The sequence below is a fragment of the Exophiala bonariae genome, assembly GCF_035927105.1.
Source record: "Exophiala bonariae strain CCFEE 5792 chromosome Unknown scaffold_2, whole genome shotgun sequence".
Taxonomy (NCBI): Eukaryota; Fungi; Ascomycota; class Eurotiomycetes; order Chaetothyriales; family Herpotrichiellaceae; genus Exophiala; species Exophiala bonariae.
In genome coordinates, this window is record NW_027042477.1 from 2,063,893 (window position 1) to 2,084,142 (window position 20,250).

The window sequence follows — 20,250 nt, forward strand, 5'->3', positions numbered from 1 at the left end:
TAGTAAAAGCTGTGCTGGATAACGAGGATGCAATGCGGGCTTTGATTTGCAACGACTGCATACAACTGTAAAAGCTTTCATCTGCCATGACGGCGAAGGATCCATCCACGTTGGAGGTCAAGCGCAGCTCGGTCCTCAATCTTGCTGGATGGATCCATGTTGACGAACTGGGGCAAAGCTCCAGTCGATACTGTGGAAGTAGTAGGTGCTCTGCTTCTGCCTGCGGTGTTTTTGATGTTGTTGAAGAAGGGGGAAGGATGAGATATTCCTCAAGAATTTGTTGTTGTGGGGGTCATGACTCGTGTTGATTTGTGGAAACCAAAGATGATGGTCAACACCACAAAGGGGCAAAACCCTGCAGGCTTATAACCAAACCAATGCAAGGGGGAACAAGCAAGGATAAAAAACAGCACATACTCCAAGAGTCTTCTTTTCAAGCCCTGGAGTCCAAATCACAATCTCCTCCCAGACCAATCCGGTCTTTCATTCATTTCCATGCCATACCACTGACGAGCGCGAACGGGGACAATGCTTTCTAGTTTTTGATCTCTCTTTTCGATTCTTGAATCAACTTTTCTCGAGGAGAATGGTTTTACAGGCGGCATGTCGATAGGCGATCACCGAGCTCGATTTGGAAGTGAGATCGGTATACTGTTTTGCTTCCTTGGTCCAGAGGGTAGACCACCACCATTTGACTGTGGAACCCCACGTCTATTGAGTCGGTTTGTTCGCCAACGTTCGTAAAACTATTGAATTGTAAGTGGGAGGGGAACACAATTTCAAGATCGAGGTACTCACTACTTCACGACAAGCCTCACGCAATTCTGATCTCCATTCACCAAAGACAGCCTCTTTGACCTTGACGAAATCACAATGTTCGGGACTGTGGGGATCAGCGAAACCCCAAGGAAATTGTCTGCCCACTGGACCATCCTTGGACTCGAGGGAATACTTGTCCGGACTGATGATGGACCAAGGCTCAAACCCACTTGGAAAACTGGTGTCTGTCACAGACAAGTTCGACTGTTGGCGACGGTGACTGTGACGCTTGCCATTGGATTTGGGTGGACCGGCGTCAGAACCCTCGCTCTTTGAGCCCGCCTCGCTTCCGGTGTCGGCGTTGCTGCTGAGCTCATCTTCTTGACGCTCATCGAATCCGCCATCGTCGGAATCATCAACTGCGAAATTGAGAGCCTCCAAAGGATCCAGTCCGGCCTTCTTCAAGCTCTTGCTAACCTTCTGTTTCAAGAAAGCCATGTGTGCAGTCGTAATTGTGTCAGCCTTGCTTATGACGGGTATGACAGTGGTCTGTTTGGAGAGAGTCTTCAGAATCTGGATGTCGAAATCCTCGTCGAGTGCTCCAACAATACGAGTGGGTTTGGAAATGCGGCCTCCTTCTGAGGAAGTGTTCTGGGCCTCGGCCAAATTGATGTTCTCGTCAAGTCTCGAAGGATCGAGAATAAGGAAGACGCAATGGATATGCGAATCCACGACCCCTGGAGAGCGGACGACCTTCATCTCCTCAACGAAGGTGTCGTCAAACTTGCTTTCAACGAAATTGGACATGTCGCGCAATTGAAGATCAACCACCCCTTTGTCCAGGCCCTGTGAGTCCCAAAGAGTCAATCCTATTCGCTCGTGGTCGACTTCGAACTCCTGATAGTGATGGGTATAGTTCGGGTTGATGCGCGCGGAGGGGGGTGGGGAATCGATCTCAGGTGCTTTTCCCGGCTGCTTTCTCGGAGGGAGTGCGAGAGATCGCTTCAGGAAGTTGAGGAAGGAGGTCTTGCCGGAGTTCCGGGCACCAATGATGAGAATGTTGTACGGAGTGGGATCTTTCCGACGACGAACTCTTCGAGGAGAGTTAATGGTGGAGACAATCGAGGTTGCGTAGGAGTATCGACCACCTGCGAGAGCACCAGGTTAGACAGATATCAAGATTCACTAACGGGTGATGGGAGCGGACAACTTACGATGGGTCATGCTCTCAGTCCTTGCATATGGATCAACGGCATCTTTTTCCAGGTGACTCGGTAGAGGAGGAACTGGTGGAGCATTCCTGGCACCGTTTGTGTACTCTCGATGAGAATTCTCACCACCGAATGTCTGGATGCCCAAGGGCTGTGGGGTGTAGCCAGGTAGTCGCGGAGGGGACTGGGTGACCTTTGCCTGTTCCTCCATATCGCCGTGTTTCTTCTTGAGACGACTTGATGAACCTTTGCGGTCGCCCAGGGCTTCACCACTTTTTGAGCGAAAGAGACGCGAGCCGAGACTTGTACTACGACGACTGGAGGCCTGCGACTCATTGCGAGCAAGAGAAGCGGGCGAAGTCATGATGGCTCTCGTATATGGGAAAGGGGCTGACGTGAGAGGGTTGTAGTTGGCAGTGCTGGTGCGTTGGTTGAGATGGTCGTTGGATGCAGGTGATTATTGAACGAGAAGAAGTGGCTAGGGGCTATCGGACTTGTTGTAGCTCGTCAGGTAAGTGATGAACTTGAAAGGCGACCAGCGCAGATGTGGTTTCCGAGAGAGGGTGGTTGAAAGGAATGACGAGGTGAAGGACACGATTAGTTGAGGTTAATGTCGAGAGGATGGGGTCGACAGCGATAGGATGCGCAGTGCAGTGCGCGTCCGAGGGAATTAAAGAGAGGGCGAATCCAAGAGGCAGTCGCGGTCGCAGTTGCAAGAATTGCAGCTGAGGAGAGTTCCGTGGCACAGTCATACGGACATGCAAAGGAAAGTATCGAGAAGCAAGAGTGGTCCGGGGTACAGCAGGCTTGAGAGTTTAGGGGCTCCAGAGGCAAGGAGACCCTGAAATGATCACCATGACGGGCTCTTCAGGCCGAGCCTTGGGCTTAGACTGCCCACAATGGGCCTTGATTATGCACACTAGGCAGCTCCCTAGGTCACTAATGAATCCAAGTCCGTCACTAAACCGTCGGTGGTGGGCAAAGCCGCCAATCTAACTCGTCCCAACGGCCATTGATTGGCTTGAGCCCTGGATTTCATGGAGTTCAAGTGACAGTATTCAGCTACCGAGTCAATCCTGTCAACCACGTTTACGGAGAATTATTGGGAAGCAGAAGACCTTGGGAATCGAGTCTGGTGTTCAGGTACAAGTGTTGTCTGCCCGTCTGCCTTGTGTTACCAAGATGTTGCTTCAGGACGGATCATCAGCCTGTATCCCATCATTGTTCAATTTCTTCTCGACCAAGAAAGTGCTCCATGTTCAGACTTCAGGGGCTCGACTTTCTTGGATCTGGCTGCTTCACGACTGGCTGCTCATCAACGGCCGCACGTTTCAGGAACAAGTGGTCACATTAGCGTGGCTTCTGGTGTACGAGGTACTCCTATCTGCTGCTACTTCGTACCTAGTCCGGGCAAATACTGCTAGTGGCAGACCCCTGCCCCTCCTTCAACCTCAAAGTTGGAAAAGAATTTCCATCCACGAGCGAGAACAATAATGGATCTTTTCCACCAATATCTTCTTTGCTTGCCCATGTCAGAATCAATACCACAGCACACAGGTTCACTCTCCACGTCATTTTAAGAATATCCATCTCCGCCTCACGTGAAGTCATACTCGTATCAAGCATGCCGCCACCCAGCGGACGCCAGAATTCGTGGATCACCCAACTCGGTCTTTCAGCTAATAATCTACCGCGTAATCGTTGAGCACGGCGGACGATAGGGTAGGAAATAGCGTTCGTGATCCACGAGTTTTGTCAGGCACGGGGTGCCCGCCATCATCATTTTCGTGCTTGTAGAAACACTGTCACCTTCACTTCACAAGATTTCTCTTTGTCCTCGGCCGTTTCCGTCCATGTCGGTGCTGTCTTGACCTCTCCCACTAATTTGAGGAAACTATCCGTCATTCCAGGTCGGATGAGGATGTTTGATTCCTTGCTCAGCCAAGGAAAGGATGCTATCGCATGCGAAAACACCTTCCCCTCGAACTTCCAATCCCAGTTGTCGATCATTCTGTCAATCAGCTGGTCGATGTTTTCAACTTTGCTGAGCCCTACGGGTGCAGCGCCGTGCGGAAATCCATCCAGCCAAATCTGTATCGTGGTTTTTTCGAGAACATCAATGGGGCGCACAGAGCTCGTTACGGAAATCAACGAGTCAGAACGGCCTCTCTTGGGCTCACCAGTCTGTTCCCTCTTGCTCTTGCTCTTTTTGTTTGCCTTGTCAGCTTTGTTGCCGCCAGGGCGCCGCCCCGAGCTTCTACGAGCCTTGGGCTTTTGCTTGGGAGTTGAATCGATCATTTCTTCGATGTCCTCTGAGTTTGCAGCAACACCCGTTGCCTTTTCCAGATTATATTGAATTCTCTCGAACTGGTATGGATGGGTTTGCTGGATCGTTTTCTTGCGCAGCGTCCGGCCACTGGCTGGCGTCGGATCTTGTTTTGTTGCTTCTTCGATGCTCTCATAATTGACCGGCTCTGGAGTTACAGCGTCGGCATCACCATCTTCGATGTCCTGTAGCCTAGGGCGCTTGACTCGAATTTTCTCCGAGCGAGGCGAAGAGCTCAACATGGGAGAGGTGTTTTGTTCGTGATCTTGCGCTTTGCGATGACGTTTGGCACTGGCGCTTGCAGAAGATGTAGCTTTAGATTGTTGGGAACTGGAAAATCGCTTTTTCTTTGCAGCAATTGGTTTCTGGGCTTTTTGGGCAGTGGTAGGTCCTTCGTCATCAGAGAATTCATCTGAATTGTATGCATCGTTGTGAGGGTCCTCATCGGAAGCGACTTCACGAAAGTGTGGAAACTCGTGGGGTTCATCTTGAAGTTCATGTTCGGTTGGAGAGACATAAACCGTACCCCCAGAGCTACTCCCCGAAGCTACCCGGCGAGGGCGAAACCAAGTGGTGTTCATTTCGTCTCTTTCTGAGAGTGTATTGGCTTCGCATTGAGTGGTTGGGTGAGTTTGAAGAGCAGAAAGGCTATCATCGAATTCTGTAAGATAGATGTCGGAAAGAGGGGCCGAACTCGCTAGACGAGGCATGGCCGCGGTGGCGGTGACAGTGACGGGAAAGTGGTCTTCCTGTGAATCAGAGGCAGTCGACGACATGAGGTGAGACGACCGCTGGGCTTGCGGAGATCGAGCTTTGCGAAACGGGTCATGAACGATCAGCAAAAACAAAGTAGCCTGCGATGTCTCATTGTGCGGGTAGAAAAGCGCCAAACAAAACCCCCCAGCGGCAGGAGGTGGTCGTGACCTGCTGCACAGGCAGTCGCTCCTCCCAAAAAAGAGTTGTGGAAACCGCACACCTGACCTCCCAGAATCCATCACTACTGCCCTGATGCTTCTTTACTCTCCTTGTCTTTCTTGTCAGCCATGGCTTTCAAGATGCCCAAGTCGAGCGGGACGCGTTCACCCAGCCAAGTGGCTCTTTGACTGTGGTTTCTTAACTCATCCTCATCGTCTGTGTTGGGGTGGACCAGGGCAGACAATGGACCTCTGTTGATCACCAGCCAGGGTATGAAAGCCCCAAACTGTGCTGGCGTGAACAGATTGACCTCGAACATAGGCAGCGTGTGAGGCCCAATTGGCTTGTCCCAGAATCGGTAGACTCTACATGTATAAAATCGCTGTCAGTACACCCACAACCAAGCGTTCAGAGTATTGTCTCTGCTAAACCTCGGGTCATCCTCACCTCAATTCCGGAAATTCCCGTCGTATCCTCTCCCTCAACTCCCTCGCATATTGGGCGTGTTCTGCATTCCCGCCGTGATGGTAGATGTGGACATCAAATCCTCCCCGACGCCCATTCGTAAGGCCACTATTGAACTTCTCATATGCTTCACTGAGAACACCGGTTTCCGGATTCTTGAGTGATTTGCCATCCTCGGCCAGTTCTTCGCCCAGAGATTCAAGTCCCTCGAAACCTTTGAGCGGAGATTCATAGGTATACCAAAACGTATCCGACATCGTGCTTGTTGTTGGGGCGATGCAAGGAAGAGATCAAGTGCAGAAGGTTGAATTATATCAGCCCCCTTTTGTTGTCTTGGTTTCACGAAGCTTGATATTTGTAGTTTCTTGTTGATCCAAAGACTGAGTGATGAATGTTTACGAAAGAGAAGAGGGACGAATGATATCATTCATGCTTAGATGATGCCGACCACCTGGCGCGGAATAAGTTCCGGATGCTTACAAGATATGTATCGTTGCTGTTTTCAATCCTGGCCAACCTCACCCGAAATATAGTTTTCTTTGAACACTGGGTCCCTGGGAGCCAGGGCGAAGCACTCGGTGAGATAGCTGAAGCACTCTATTTTAGGGAGACGAACATGACCAAAATGAGATGGTCATCATAATGGCATGGGTCTCCGTTGGAGACAAAATCTTCTCTCAAAGGTCACAAGGAGGGTACCATGAAGAGCCTCGTCTACTCTCCTCGGCCCCAGACTCTAACCGAGCCATCGCCTTTGACCTGATAAAGCCATTCAGCATCCACCATATCTTCCTCTTTTTCACCACCGCCCTGAGCGCCCCCTCGACTGACCCTGACCACACCAGAGACATCCTCCGCTGTGCCTGTGTCGAGACCCCTCAACTGAAAGAGCCATTGAGACTGATGTGCCATGCTGGTAACCAGCAGCGCGTGATCCGCTTCCAGTGGCGTCGTAGATGTAGAGACCCCGTCATGGTTGTGGAGGAGTGGCCCATCGGCACTGCATGTCACGATCAGTGACTGTGATTTTGTGCGCAGTGTAGCGAGTGTGGACTGAAGCGAAAGCACGGAGATCGATGGCTGTTGGCATGCGAGGACGAAGTCGATTCCGTCGATCACCACGACTGGCATGCCGGCCGCTGGCGAAGGTGTTGTCGACCCTGCTGGCATACGAGCACTGGCGGCATTTGTCCTGGCCGGAGTTCTCGAGCCGACCATGGATTGTGCGGATATGGGGTGGTTCGTAAGAAGTCTCACGGCATCTTTGAATTTATGCTCGATCTCTTCGAGCCCCAGAGATTTGAGTCGAAAGGAAGACGATCCCACTGGGTTGTCCGTACCAGGTTCCCCTGCGTCAGCGTTGCCATATGAAGTCAGGCCATCAACATATACTATTCTCCCCTTCTTCACTAGCAAGAGAATGTCAAGACCCTATATTGATGAAAATCCGTTAGCGGACAAGACCCTCTAATCTCACTCTCTCGTTTTTGTGTCTTTCGAAGCATATCAAAGATTGTCAAGACAATCAGATACGGGAACGATAGATGAAAAGCCAGAATGGACAAACATTACCAATTTCTTTCCAATCTCTACCCAAAGTGTCAGTGGCCTGAGTAGACTTATAAAAATCACTGGGCGTTCATTATTCGACGGTTCCAAGTCCTCCACGGGCCCTTGAGAAATTCCATGGGCACTGGAAATGCCATCATCTCCGATTCCGTAAATCGCGGCATAGATGAAGCGTAATGTCAGCCATGGTGACGGTGTACTTAATGTTGACGTGACGAGTGTTGCGCTATGATTGTTACTGGATGTGAGGCATGCTGAGACATATGATGCTAGTGGTGGTGGGATGGGGTTGGGCATATTTTGGTGTAGAGGAAACTTCGAGGTTAAAGTGGTCAATACCTAGGTAGTTTTTTATGTATATTGTTCTCGTAGCGGGACTCGTGGATTATGGAGAAGGAAAGAAATTCTTTTGTTCATGGGGTTACGATGGCCATATTTGCATCGAATCGATACTACTATGATGGAAAAGCCGCGAGGCAAACTTTCTGGGTTTCTGCAAGTCTTTGAATGAATTTTTGCTTTCATGCTTATTCTGCGCCAGTTACACAATAAAAGCAGGATTGGCCTTATGAAACCCTCAACTCGGGAAAAGCAGCGTTTCTATGCCATAGCGGGTCGCTTTGCGATTCCACGACTTTTAGAAAATGATCATCCGAGCGATTCTCCCCACTCGCAGTTTCGATGTCTGTCACCACCGCCTGATATCGTAAAATGAATCGATGTTGGTCGGCCGTCATGGTATGACCATCATGGTTTGGCACCAACACTTCATGAAAACCCCCATGCACATCTGTTCTCCTCGCAACTCAAAAAGACAGTCCGATGTTTAAGCCTTCTGAGGTCCTCGGGAGCCCTTGGGTACGCCGGATTGGAAGCCGTTCTTGAATTTGCTGTGTTTCATCGCGATTAGCCAAGTCTCCTCAGTGCTGATATTCAATCCTCTGTCCATGATTGAAATTCCACATTCGACCGAGAAAGGATTGGTGCTCGCAACCAACTCTTTTCTTGCCATGTCTTTCGAAGTTTCCATCATTTTCAAGGAGGGTGTCTTACCGAGCAACAGTCTTCAGTGATCTCAGACGACCGGTACCAGTGGTCTTGCGTCTCTTGGCCTTCTCACTCCATTCATACTTTCGCACCTTAGCAGCGGGGTACTAGAAAAGGGAAAAGACTTCAAGTTAGTTGTTTTGTGCTAATAGGTGATTCGAGGAGGAGGAAAAGTTCGAGGGCATGCAGGTTTCGTACTCCGCAGTTTGCGCAGGTGTGCTTCTGAATATGTAGACTTCGGCGACCGCATCTGAATGGAATTGTAAGAACATTGCGTATATACCGAGACCTTGGAACCAATTACGAACCTCCGGCAGAGAGTGTGCGTCTTGTTATGTCCTGTGAGAAGATCCGGTCAGAACCCATCCCCCATCATCAATCATTTTCTGGTGAGAGTCCTTACGTTTACCGAAAGAACTCGTTCCCTTCGTCATCTTGACTGATTATCGGTCGAAACTTTCTGTGCTCTTGTTAGAGTCTGCGATGTAACAGTCGAAGGAAGGGTTCGTACGGGAGTCGTGATGTGCGTGGCGGAGGGACTGGTTTGAGGTCTTTCTCTTCGTCCTGCAAAGGCAAGGTCCCAGGGTGTGGCATGTGTGGGTGCCAAGAGTTACGAAATTCCTTGGCATTCTACGTCACGTGAAACCTCAGCCTTGCAGATTCTTTGCTTAAAGTCAACGTCAGCTAATTGGCGGACTTGAGTACCTAGGTAGCCTTGCCCCCGTTCAGCCTGCGCTTGAGTGCGTTTCATTTCCTAACACCTCCTGAATGCTTTTCTAATGCCACCATGAAATACAGTCCTATAAAAGGCCACCCGCCTTTTCCAATAAAGTGTCACCACCTTGGCCTCTCCCACCTCAGGATCGATCGTTTCCGCGACGAAGCTGCCCCTGAGGTTGCGATCTTGGTCACAATCCCACTCGCGTTGACATAGTTAGTAATCAAGCACCTACACGCACTACTGACTCTGCTTGCGTTGCCCTGACATCCGCTGTAGTACGTTGGTATCACTAGGGGTGTAGTGGAAGTTGTGTTCAAGTAATTTGTGCAAAAAGCATAGCCCGAGCTGGATCCGAGATATCTGTTGTCCAGCACGTTGCGCATACAATTATCCTCATTGCACTTCAAGGTAGTTGTTGTCGCATTTGGCGCCACAGTCGGCTGAACGATGTTTGCTTGAGATGTGGTAGAGCTTCCATACGCAAAAGTGCCGCTCGTGGTTGAAGGTGCGCTTGATGGGGAGGAGCTAGGACTTGCTGTTGATGATGTTGTAGTGCTTCCCGTACCTGCCCCACGTGTAGTTGTTGAAGCTTGATCACTAGAAGAAGCGAAACCTTGCGAGCTCGAAGAACTTCTGCTAGAGCTACCACTGCCACTCGAGGACAGGGACGACGACCCAGAAGTAGACCCAATCGTACTTGTGGGGGATCTGGAGGTGCTAGAGCTTCCGCTTTTGGTGGATGACACAACGCTTGTCGAAGTGGAGCGAGAAGTTGATGGCACGTTCAACGTTTGTCCTATGTTCAGCTTGTCCCAGTCCAATCCAGGATTTGCCATTTTCAGGGCATCGAAAGAACAACCGAGTTTCTGAGCAATAGCATAACCATAATCACCGGCGGTCACCTTGTACTGTGAGCTTGTGGAGGCCTGTGCACTAGAAGTAGCGGTAGCATTCATCGAGGCCCCTGCGCTAGTGCTCGTGCTCGCACTGCTTGTGGTAGTTGGTGCCTTGGAGCTAGAGGTGGTAGACTGCGAGCTAGGAGTCATGGAGAAACTCGATGATGTGCTCGAAAATGTCGTTGTCTTAGATAGCGAACTTGATGATGTGTGAGTTGAAGAAATTGAAGGCGTACTATTTGAAGATGTTCTCATGAATGTGGGGCTTGTAGCCAATGAGCTTTGAGACGAGGCAGGAGAAGAGCTCGTATATGAATTTGTGCTGGAAAGGCTGGCGGAAGTGGTGGAAGAGGAGCCCATGTAAGGGTTCGAGCTAGAAGAGCTCGAAAATGTGGCGGAAGAGGAGGTTATCAAGCTGTTTGGCAGACTCATGGATGTGCTGCTGGTAAAGGAGGTTGTTGATGAAGTGGAACAAACGCCTCCAGGCACCTTCAATACTTGGCCCAAAAGGAGTTTATCCCAGTCCACGCCGGGGTTACCAACCTTTAGAGTATCGAAATTGAGCGTCAAGTTCTTTGCGATTTTGTACCCGTCATCACCCGCCACCACAGTATATGTGCAAGGGAGAGATATGGTTTCATTCGTGCATTGAACGGATTTGTAAATGCCATCGAAACGATTCGGGTATTTCCAGCTTGAACAAGGATTCGGAGTGGTAATCTTGACCGACTTCACGAAGGCACTGTAGGGAAGTTTACTGAAGTCAGTGAGGCCACCACCCCAGCCAACTGTGCCGCCACTATTGGTTTCGGGATCCCCTGAACACCAGAGACCGAGGTGTAGCCGTGAAGGGGTTTGTGGATATTGCCATTCTCCAGAAGTTTCATGGTTATTATTGAGGGTGCGCACATTCTTGCCATCGATGGACCATGTCAAAGACTCGGGTGTCCAGTCCAGGGCATAGGAATGGAATTGGTCTTGTGGAGAATCGACAGGTGGCGCTGTACCACGACCATAGTTGCCAGCAATGCCTTTGCCAAAGAAATTCGTCTGAACTTGACCTTTGTTCTGAGCAAAGTTATTGCCCGACCATTCCCAGTCAATCTCATCAAGATCGTCAGACATCATTACCGCGCCAGTGATGATTCCTGCACCAGGAGCCGCTTTGAGAACGACCTCAATGCGCCCAAACAATACGTAGAAACGAGTCCATTTGTAGGGGGCGTCCTTCCGCTTGCCGAAGGTGAAGTTGGCTCCGTTGGGAGCTCCATAAGTCACGGTGGCGTGATCAGCGAGGATCCAATCGCCAGTTGTTTCAGTTTGTTGTGTAAAGTCAATTGAGTAAGAATTGCTTGGTAGACCCGGTATGGGCATGCAAGAGCCGAGTAATGGGTTGCAGGGGTCAGCCGTCACCAGGTGACTGATTGTGACCAACACAGCCAACAAACTCGCAAAGAGTAGATAGAAAGCCATATTTACTGGATATGTTCATAAGACTGAAGGAACTTCAGAGATAGTCGCTCTCAGAAGTTCTTAGATATTGGAATGGGTTTTGGAACAAACCCCCCAAATGTGTAGGAAGACGGATACGACCGCAAGCAGACAATGAAAATCCCACGTACCTGATCACCATCGCATGGCTAGTACAACACAAAGCAGTTATGAACAATGGCAAAGCCGCATCTGCGATATGATGGGAACAAACCACGCAGTTTACATTGGCGCACCCCACTGCATCCTTTTGTGACTGTCGAAATTGGTGGGCGCCAGCCACAAATTGTGGAAAATTGTGACATACACAGCCTCGGCAGGCTTAGGATGGACGACATCATAATGTCCATCAAGGCTTGAACGCTACCAATATATGAATACTATGAAAGGAGGATGAGGTTTGGAACGCAACGCAGGAGGACGGTTTTGGGTTTGAAATTCCCGGTTAAGCGAAACTCTCCTGTAAACTTTCAAAGCCTAAAAGTACCTGCTAGTGGCGATCATGGCCTGCTAGGCATTTACCTAGGTAGTTTATTTTGTGTACCGAGTACTCCTTCTATGATTGACCTGCTTGTAACAAGGCTTGCCATCTATTTTCTTTCTCAAAGGTATAAAGCTCTTGCATTGAAATCATCTAGAAACGACTGCGTGACTTCCTGCTCCATCACCCGCGTCTCGTGAAACCAAAAATCAGCGCTACCAGGAGTCGTGATTGGAACTAATATGACTATTCTCCTGGCAGCGCCGGTAAAAATACACCTGAACGATCTAAATCTTCAAGCATGATCCCGTGGCCGTCACATCTGCTGTCACGCTGGTTGCGAGGATCAATTCTGAGCATATCCCTGGCGAGCATGAAATTTCAGTTCGACTCCCAATAAGAGAAAGTGTACGTGTGGATCGGGCACAGGGAGTGGTCGTAGGCGCGCAGAGCTCTATAATCTGTATTCTGTATTCTGTGAAAAGTACCAAGTTTTTAGAAGTCGCCTGAATTGAGTCCACTAGAACTCCACCAGAAGTGCTTGTCGACTCAAGTGTCGAAACGGGCTGCGAAATTGTTGCACTTGAAGTTGTTATTGGTGTAACTGGTCGAGATCCACCATCGGTCAAATATAGAGAAGTCACAGTTCTTGTGGTGGGCCGTATCTGGAGATTGGTGGATGCTGGAAGGACCGTTGAAGGCGTTGATGAATCTCCCATGCAGACTCCGGGATCACAATGTGATACGTATACTGGGACAATCGACGTCGTCGTTACTGTCAGATCTGTAAAAATGGTTGGCAAAGTAGAAGTTATTGTGGCTATATCGATGGTTGAGGTAACAGAACCAGTTGTGCTTGTAGGCAACGGATCAAGGGTCACTGGTGGCTGCGTAGGTGCTCCTGAGAATGAGGGATCGGCCTGAGGTGTAGCATAAGCCTCTCCATTAGGCCCGAATATGAGGAGAGCAGAGTCTTGTACATCTATATGGTCATATTGTCAGCCCTGATTCTTGACCCTATCCTGCCCTCTGGGAAATTTTAGAACACTAGGACAGTCCTTGGCCCGTGAGCTCTGGGTGTGTAGCTCAACATTTAGGAATGCTTACTTCCTTCTTCAGATGCCAGGAGGACGTTGAATATGTCAGACCATAGAGTGCACAATCCCACAGCTCCGATGTTTGGACCATTGAATGTTACCGCCAAACACGTCCCCCGTGCAGTAATCCCGTTATAGTCGGCGCATGCACCGATGCACTGGCTGTAGTTGGAAGTATCCTCTTGGGAAATGATATTTCCTTCATAATTCGTCGTACATTGTAATTGCCAGATGTAGTTCGCTGGCGTTATATAGAAGTATCCATCATACTCGTCGCATTGAGGGACTGTCGTGATGGGAGGAGCGTCTCGTCGGGTTAACTAGCCATGTTAGTTGCGCCAACAGCGTAGTTTTCCGCAAATTTACCTCTATTCCATGGGGTTCAATAACTTGGACTCGACTGCGCAGCACAGTGGTTTCCTGTCTGGCGGTTGTAAGATCGTGAGATTGACTTGAGCCAGTGGTGAAAAATATTGAAGCCACCCAAGGCACCAGTACTAGGACGCCTTGATAGCCAACGGCATACATCTTCTTTGCATTTGAGAATACGATATTGAAGGATAATGGCAGGACACAGTTGACATGTTGGTAAAGGAGTTGTTGATGTTTTCTTCTGCACGGCCCTATGCATTCGTGGTCAGCACTGGAATGTAAACAGCATTATTACTTTGTGTGCGTTGAAACAACGAAAGCAGTGGCACTGAGGGGTTACAAACCATACTTGCGATATAAAGGTTTCTGTTAGAGTTATGGGCGAGTAGCAGTAATGGTTGAAATGTGTTTGACCAGACGTGTCTCTCCTGGAAAAGTCGCAGCAACAAGTACACAAGTGCCTGGCTAGTGTGTTGACGAGCGGTTGTCTCCTTTGGTGAACAAAAAGGTTAAGAGGCTTCGGCTATGCTAGTAATAATGAGAATGTACCACAGAAAGCCATGGTCAGCAGACCATGTGGCCCTCGAAGGCCATGCAAACTTAAGCCAACTGCTATAGTACATGAAAGCTTGGAAGAGAAGCGCAGGGAGATGCTCACTTATTTATGTGAGTAATTAGCGAAAAGAGGCACTCGTATTAGAGGTCCTCGATGTTTAGCGACGGGAGAGGGCTTGCCTGCTGGGTTGGTTGATATCCACTTCCCCAGGTCACCAAGCATTTTTTGGGCGACGTGTCACCCTGCATTCATATCATAACCTCTGCTTCTGGCCAAACCTTTGTCAGTAAGTTGTCCGTCCACTCTGAGGATCATTAATCTGTCATGTGGCGCAATATTGCTGGGTTCGCCGGTGAATCATGGGAGAAGTTGTGCTGACGGAATCTGCCACCAAGGTCGATACCTCGTGATCTGAGGCCAAAAAAGGAGTGCTTGAGAAGCCCATGCCGAAACTCCGCTCTCTAATTATGATTAACTAAGACCCTTTGGACCTGACCTGACAGCGCATTTCGTAAGTCGAGTCTGACCAATGATAAGAGACTGGTCTTCGTACCCCATTGTTGGCGCTCTGGCTGCTCCAGTAGCGTTCTACTGCCTTGCGAGCGATTTCATTCTGGAACTCTGGCCGTGCTCTATAGCGGTTGAACACCGCAAACTGGAGTTGACTCATTGTAAACGAATTCGGACGGGCCTGTATCTCGCTCCAAATCTTTGCGAGCCCTTCCTCCAAAACTCCTGCGATGCGGGAATCAAGGTCCCCACTCTCGTTGCGTTGAGCTATGTTGAGAGCGTCTCGAAGACTGACCGGCACCGTACTAGGCATGGTCCTGTTCGTATGAGTGACCAACAACTTGAGGCGATGACGATGACGATGGCGCTTGGTGATTATCTAGAGCCCCGTCGATCAGGGTGGTAATGGTTTAAGAAATACAGGGTGGTCAAGCTCAAGTCCATAGCCAGGCTTTTCTAAATGGTCTCGGAGCCTCGCAAGAAAAGATGACCCGAAACTCGTGGGACATGGAAGATAGAGATAGTTCTCACAGATAATCTTGATTTGCCTGGTGATGCAACTGCTCCACGAACCTAAACGCTGCACGCACGACCTGTCGAATGCCCCACCAATTTGGTGGTGCAACTATATAAGCGAGGACGCAAAAGAGCGTTTCTGTTGCAAAGAGCATTAAGGTTGACGTCTCGGCCCATAGAGGTGCACGGAAGAGGTGCATCCATGTCAGTGGAAAAGCAGATCCTAATCCTACACTCCAGTTTCTTGCTGATTGAGAATATGCTTTGTGGCGCATTCAAATGATGCTCCTTGGTCAAGAAGACGGGTCCGAGCATTTGTAGATGAGAAGGACACTTGCACGTCTCGTTCAAAATGGGTTCGTGGCCGCAACGGGGAGTGTGACATCGGGGCGGGACTCTTGGTCATGTCGGTTTGATCTCTCCCAAATTGCAATTCTGTGCGCGTGGGACACGTGTTAATCCGTCCCGAGTACCAGACAGTTCAGCACTTTCGCCGTGGACGGGTCTCATACATCTGGCACAAACTAGATGGGTCCTCGGAGCCGGTGGACGAAACAAGGTTTTTCTTACTTTCTGAGTTTTGAAGCACAGGCGGTGGATGATTCATGGTGCGATTGTTGCCCGGAGTTAGTCGCTATGATACACGACGATGTCCGATTTGTCCTTTAAATGGCCCCTGTCCCCAGCAGCGAACTCTCGGGACCAGCGTACCCGGTCATGTCCTCCCCAGGGACAAACAAGGTAAGGATAAGTACTGAGGTACCAGAATAATCCCCCCAGGGCCTTGACCTGGCTCTTTCTGAGGAGGTTCACCCAGGTTTGTCTCTGTCGCGTTGTGTTAGTGTTCCAATGAGGAGCAAGTTGATGCCTGAAAGCCTGAAAGGTTGTGAGTGGACCACGGGCATGATAAGCTGCACACAGCAAAAACTACCTTAGCAGCCCGCATGAAAGCCAAAGATTCCGACCTTTAGCGGGAACTTTACAGGTGGTTGTATGCGAAAATTCAGTGGTCTGATCCAGCTGCCAAGGCGTAAGGATGGACCTCCGAAGGACAAAGAAACCCCAACCCCAACTCTCTCAGCCAGTCAAGTTGCGAGTACAATTACTCGGTTTTCGTCGTGGATGGGTCATGGTCCCCTGCACAAACCTTCAGAAGTAAGCTTGATCAGTTGGTGGCTTCTCCTTCCTCCCAATGGGAGAAAAGTGAGCTGCTCAAGCTTGAACCTTGCTGTACATTTGCGCTCTCGCTAGAATTGGCCACGATACTGCAGGGTCTGTCGAATCCTTTTCGACATATGGAGTCCTCATATGATACCTCATTCAATGCTCTTGGAGAGCTGGGTTACTCCATTGAGTGCACTGCTACGATCAGGCCCAGTGTACAGGTAGTCCACGTCGATCAGTGGTCACTCCGTTCTGTTTCTTCGTTTGAGGGATGTCGCCGCTCACCATATGCCGGCCTGTCACAATGCTGAAGGAATGAGTGGCATGCCTCAGCGACGGGGGCAAAATTGATGCCGGTGATCTTGACCTGTCAATCTGGCCAGCACACGACTGGCAGCAAACGGACCAGGAGCGGCCCGGCTAGTTAACCCATCAGTCGAGCCCTGAACTCGAATTACCCATCAAAATCTTTATCTGGCCCTATTGGACCAGGCACAACTATCAACTAGACCGTCTGGAGCTTTCCACACCAGGAACTATGGCAGACAGGGTTTCTTGTTTCAAACACAGGCAAGTCATTACGGCTCACTACTATTTGTTACAGGGTTATCAAGTTCACAAGAGTCAAGAGACGCCGAGGCGTTCCTATTTATGAGTACACAAAGGCTTTGAACGTTCACTTGTACCACTGCGGACGAAACAACCTACATTTCTCGACTTGCGAGAAATGAATCATAATTCCGCGCTTCTGGGCGATCCCGGCCACGTCGCCTGCTCCTAGCGCTCCCAATGGGCGGATTGTTGGATGAGATTGTGACCAGGATTTCTGGGCAAACGTGGGGGAGCTTGTGGTTGGTTAAACCGTCAAAAGGTGATGAGTCGTGACGGCCTCAAAGAACTCTCAGTGACCACTGGAAAAGGTCAACAACAAGGGACACGAGGGCAATGGTTGTTGACCGAGAATAATCTATTCGCCGTTCTCTTGTTTTTGCTTCTTCCAACGTTGCAGTGGAGGGCATGAAGTTGGACTTCCTGGCGCAACGTGGAAGTTGAGACTCGTGATGCCTCCACGAATGGGCGTTGTTTCCACAAACAGTCCCACCCCCAACCCTGCTTAGTAGCGACTTTGCTGCAGCTCTTGCGGTAGGCCAATGCAATGTGAAACGGATATCTCCTCAATTGCCAGCCAATTCCAGTGTCTAGATCGTGTGAACACGAACTGCAAATAGTGGTCGACTGTACGAGGTAACACACTCACAACCTAGATACTAGGACAGAAATCCATCCTCTAGCTAGAAGCTGCTACCTTCCTCAAAGGTTCCTGCAGTAATGACTCTGTTCCAGAGTAGCCACAGCGATCTAGAATCTCTCCTGTTTTGTGATCTTGAACAGCACAGTCTTACACGAGTATATCATTCTAAAGGCGTCTATTACTGAGCAAGGTAGTTGGTGCCATCGCGGCTGTTCCCAATACAGACGCCACATGACGTGAGGATGCGTTTGTTCACGGCTCCGTGCTGCAGCCTGTCAAGACAGCTGGTGAAGACATTGGCGAGGCCTTACAGGACCATGTACTCCATACTCTTTCGGATCTTGGACAAGGGATGAACCTCATCCACTCATTGAGAGACCAGCTGCCTCAAATACGGGAGTCCCAAGCTGTCACTTCAACGGCTGATATGCAGCTTTGCCGCTCTTGCGGCTCATGAAAGGCCTCTCAGAGACGACACTATCTCATCAGTGAATTGTTCTCAGACCCCCCACATGCGCTAGTACTGCCGCGCTAGTGATGGGTTCTTTTCAGCTTGTGTCAATCGGGTTGGTCTTGAGTCCGTATCGACAACGACAGGCCGCAGAGTTTACGAAATACCTAACGAGGCGATTGAGTATACCGGAACACAGCCAGCATTGCCGGGCGGACCGCCTCGGTCCAAATTACGGAGACTTCGTCCTCGTCCTCGTTTTGATACACGAATATGGACCAGAATATGGTGGACATTGATGTATCGTGATGTGAGCCACAAAGAGTTTCAGTCACGGACTCAATTTTGGTGCACACCGGGATTGGACATGAGGTTGTGAGCACGATTCATGTCGTGGGTTCTGTCGGCTGAACAGGCTCAAACTTAACAGCAACCTTCCATGTGGAGTGGTGCCACTAACTAGCAGCCCTGTGATAGTGAGCTGCATGCATAATTGCATGAGACAGGTGCGGACTTCTGGCAACCAGTGCGAACAGCTTGGTGATGATTGTGCTCTCAACCTACGAGTATGCCAAGTCGAGAACCATTGAACGACAATATGCCGGATCCTAGTCCTCCATGTTCGTGGCTGCTGCTCCCATTTCTCCTAAGGATTCTGACATGTCTTCGATCGGCTTCATTTTAGCTTCCTCCCCGGCTCGCGACTGATGATCGGGCCCGGATTATGACAGAGCCGTTTTCACGGCGCGCTTTGTTTCCGCATGAAGTTTTTGTCGACCAAGACTCTGTCTGGTATCGACCTCTGACTCTGTCTTTTTTCCTCCAGAGCCTCGTCTTGAATTACTTGCAACCCAACGATTGTTTAGACTGGGCATAGTTTTCGCATGATCACTCAATTCTCCGGCTGGTCGTCTAAATACGCAATGGCGATCGCTTTCAAGAACGCACCTTTCCCATTGGTCGCCTAACAATCCCAGCCGAGCACCGAAGTTTATCAAACTCTAATCATGTGTCCAGTTCGAGACAAAAGTCTTCAGAGGTTGGGCATCAAGTTCATCCATATTTTGTCTACTTCGTACGACCAAAATTGAGTTGGCGTTGTCTCCATTGTTGTGGAACAAGTGCGGCCTGACCGGAGTTCCGTTCCCATGACTAGAATTGGTGCCAGTGGTCAGGCTTAGGCTTTGCGGTTCTCGACTACCTGCATTTCAAGTGATGCCATCTGTTGGCATAGTTGACTCTACACTACGAATGCGGTAGCTCGATGCTTTCCACAACCTATGGCTGCCAATTGCGCCAGTGATCAGATCATCCGGTTCAGAAGAGCAACACTTTGAAATAATCTACGTTCGGTCAACCCGTATCTAGCAGTTACCTCAAGACCCAAGTTCCATCACCAAGCCACTATGATGGTGGATGGGTAGGGGCATGTAGAAGACCACTAGACAGGGGATCGTGAGATCGGCTTCCGCCCTGGACACCTCAGCCGTTTACGAATCACGATCAGTGTTACAGTCGACAAATCAACCCTCGAGAGTTGAAGCCTGATATGGTCGTCGTGGAAAGTTAATTTGGCTGGCCCGTGCAGTGGTCTATGAAACCGAGCATTACACAACCGCTTCTCTCTGGGAGAACACATGCCAGACCTCGTGGTAAGTTGTAAAACACATGGCTCTTTTTCCCGTCTATTTCTTGACATTGTGAGATGGATCTGGTTGATGATGAGCGCTAATTACCAAGATCCGATCCAGCCCCGTCCAGCCCCATCCAGCCTGACCTTTTATTTGCCCACTGGAACATTTATTCTTGTGAACTCGCTACGCATTTGAGGGTATTGTACCCGATGCATCAATCTGGCTAACGGTACTTTCCGTAATAGAAACTTTGGCAATTATCATGTCGGAAAGCTTTTGTGTAACTCCTTCATTGTGATTTTACGAAAGGTATCTCCGCGAGCCGACAAATAGACAGGTTGAGCAGACCCATCTCCGGTGATCCTTGACTCTTACCTATTTAGTCATTAGTCTAGAGCTAGTCGAAACTAGGTCTAAAGGGATCCACTTTGGGTGATCGCTGGTTGTTGCAGCTTGCTCAACCTGTCTAATAATGATTCGTGCTACGCTGTTCACCTGTCGCCTTTCCCCGCTTCCCTTCTCCCATTTCCCCAATTCTCCAAGTCAGAGCCCGTCCGTGGGCTTCAAAAATACCAAGACCGATGACGAATATTAACTTTCGCTTCCGATGCAGCCTTCTTATTGCCAAGGTAGGTAGTCCAGTCGTCTGACAAGTTATTCCCACGAAACGAGACTGATTGATCCAGGTAGGTCTGTTCTTTGAGATGTCAAAAACCTTGAATGCCGAAGTCCCGTTCTTCTATCGAACCCGAACGATCGCGGTTGAAGGATAACCGCATACGACCAGTAGTGACAGATCTACACGGAGCTTCCTGAC

At 49.6% G+C, this 20,250-nt stretch overlaps 5 protein-coding genes across 5 annotated transcripts; all 5 read right to left on the minus strand.

The window, feature by feature from the left end:
• Positions 1-617: 617 nt before the first annotated feature.
• Positions 618-2,334, minus strand: LTR84_005266 (uncharacterized protein; the record flags this gene model as incomplete). The annotated part of the gene is made up of 3 exons (XM_064848837.1): positions 618-746; positions 799-1,907; positions 1,974-2,334. The coding sequence occupies 3 exons, from the start codon at positions 2,332-2,334 to the stop codon at positions 618-620; spliced, it is 1,599 nt and encodes a 532-aa protein (XP_064711461.1).
• Positions 2,335-3,749: 1,415 nt separating this feature from the next.
• On the minus strand, positions 3,750-5,072 carry LTR84_005267 (uncharacterized protein; the record flags this gene model as incomplete). The annotated part of the gene is made up of 1 exon (XM_064848838.1): positions 3,750-5,072. One exon carries the CDS (start codon positions 5,070-5,072, stop codon positions 3,750-3,752), a length of 1,323 nt encoding a protein of 440 aa, XP_064711462.1.
• Positions 5,073-5,293: 221 nt separating this feature from the next.
• LTR84_005268 (uncharacterized protein) lies at positions 5,294-5,933 on the minus strand (the record flags this gene model as incomplete). The annotated part of the gene is made up of 2 exons (XM_064848839.1): positions 5,294-5,576; positions 5,659-5,933. 2 exons carry the CDS (start codon positions 5,931-5,933, stop codon positions 5,294-5,296), a joined length of 558 nt encoding a protein of 185 aa, XP_064711463.1.
• A 457-nt stretch (positions 5,934-6,390) lies between these two features.
• LTR84_005269 (uncharacterized protein) lies at positions 6,391-7,245 on the minus strand (the record flags this gene model as incomplete). The annotated part of the gene is made up of 2 exons (XM_064848840.1): positions 6,391-7,107; positions 7,240-7,245. The coding sequence occupies 2 exons, from the start codon at positions 7,243-7,245 to the stop codon at positions 6,391-6,393; spliced, it is 723 nt and encodes a 240-aa protein (XP_064711464.1).
• Positions 7,246-9,126: 1,881 nt separating this feature from the next.
• Positions 9,127-11,382, minus strand: LTR84_005270 (uncharacterized protein; the record flags this gene model as incomplete). Its single annotated transcript, XM_064848841.1, has 1 exon — positions 9,127-11,382. The coding sequence occupies one exon, from the start codon at positions 11,380-11,382 to the stop codon at positions 9,127-9,129; it is 2,256 nt and encodes a 751-aa protein (XP_064711465.1).
• Positions 11,383-20,250: the final 8,868 nt, after the last annotated feature.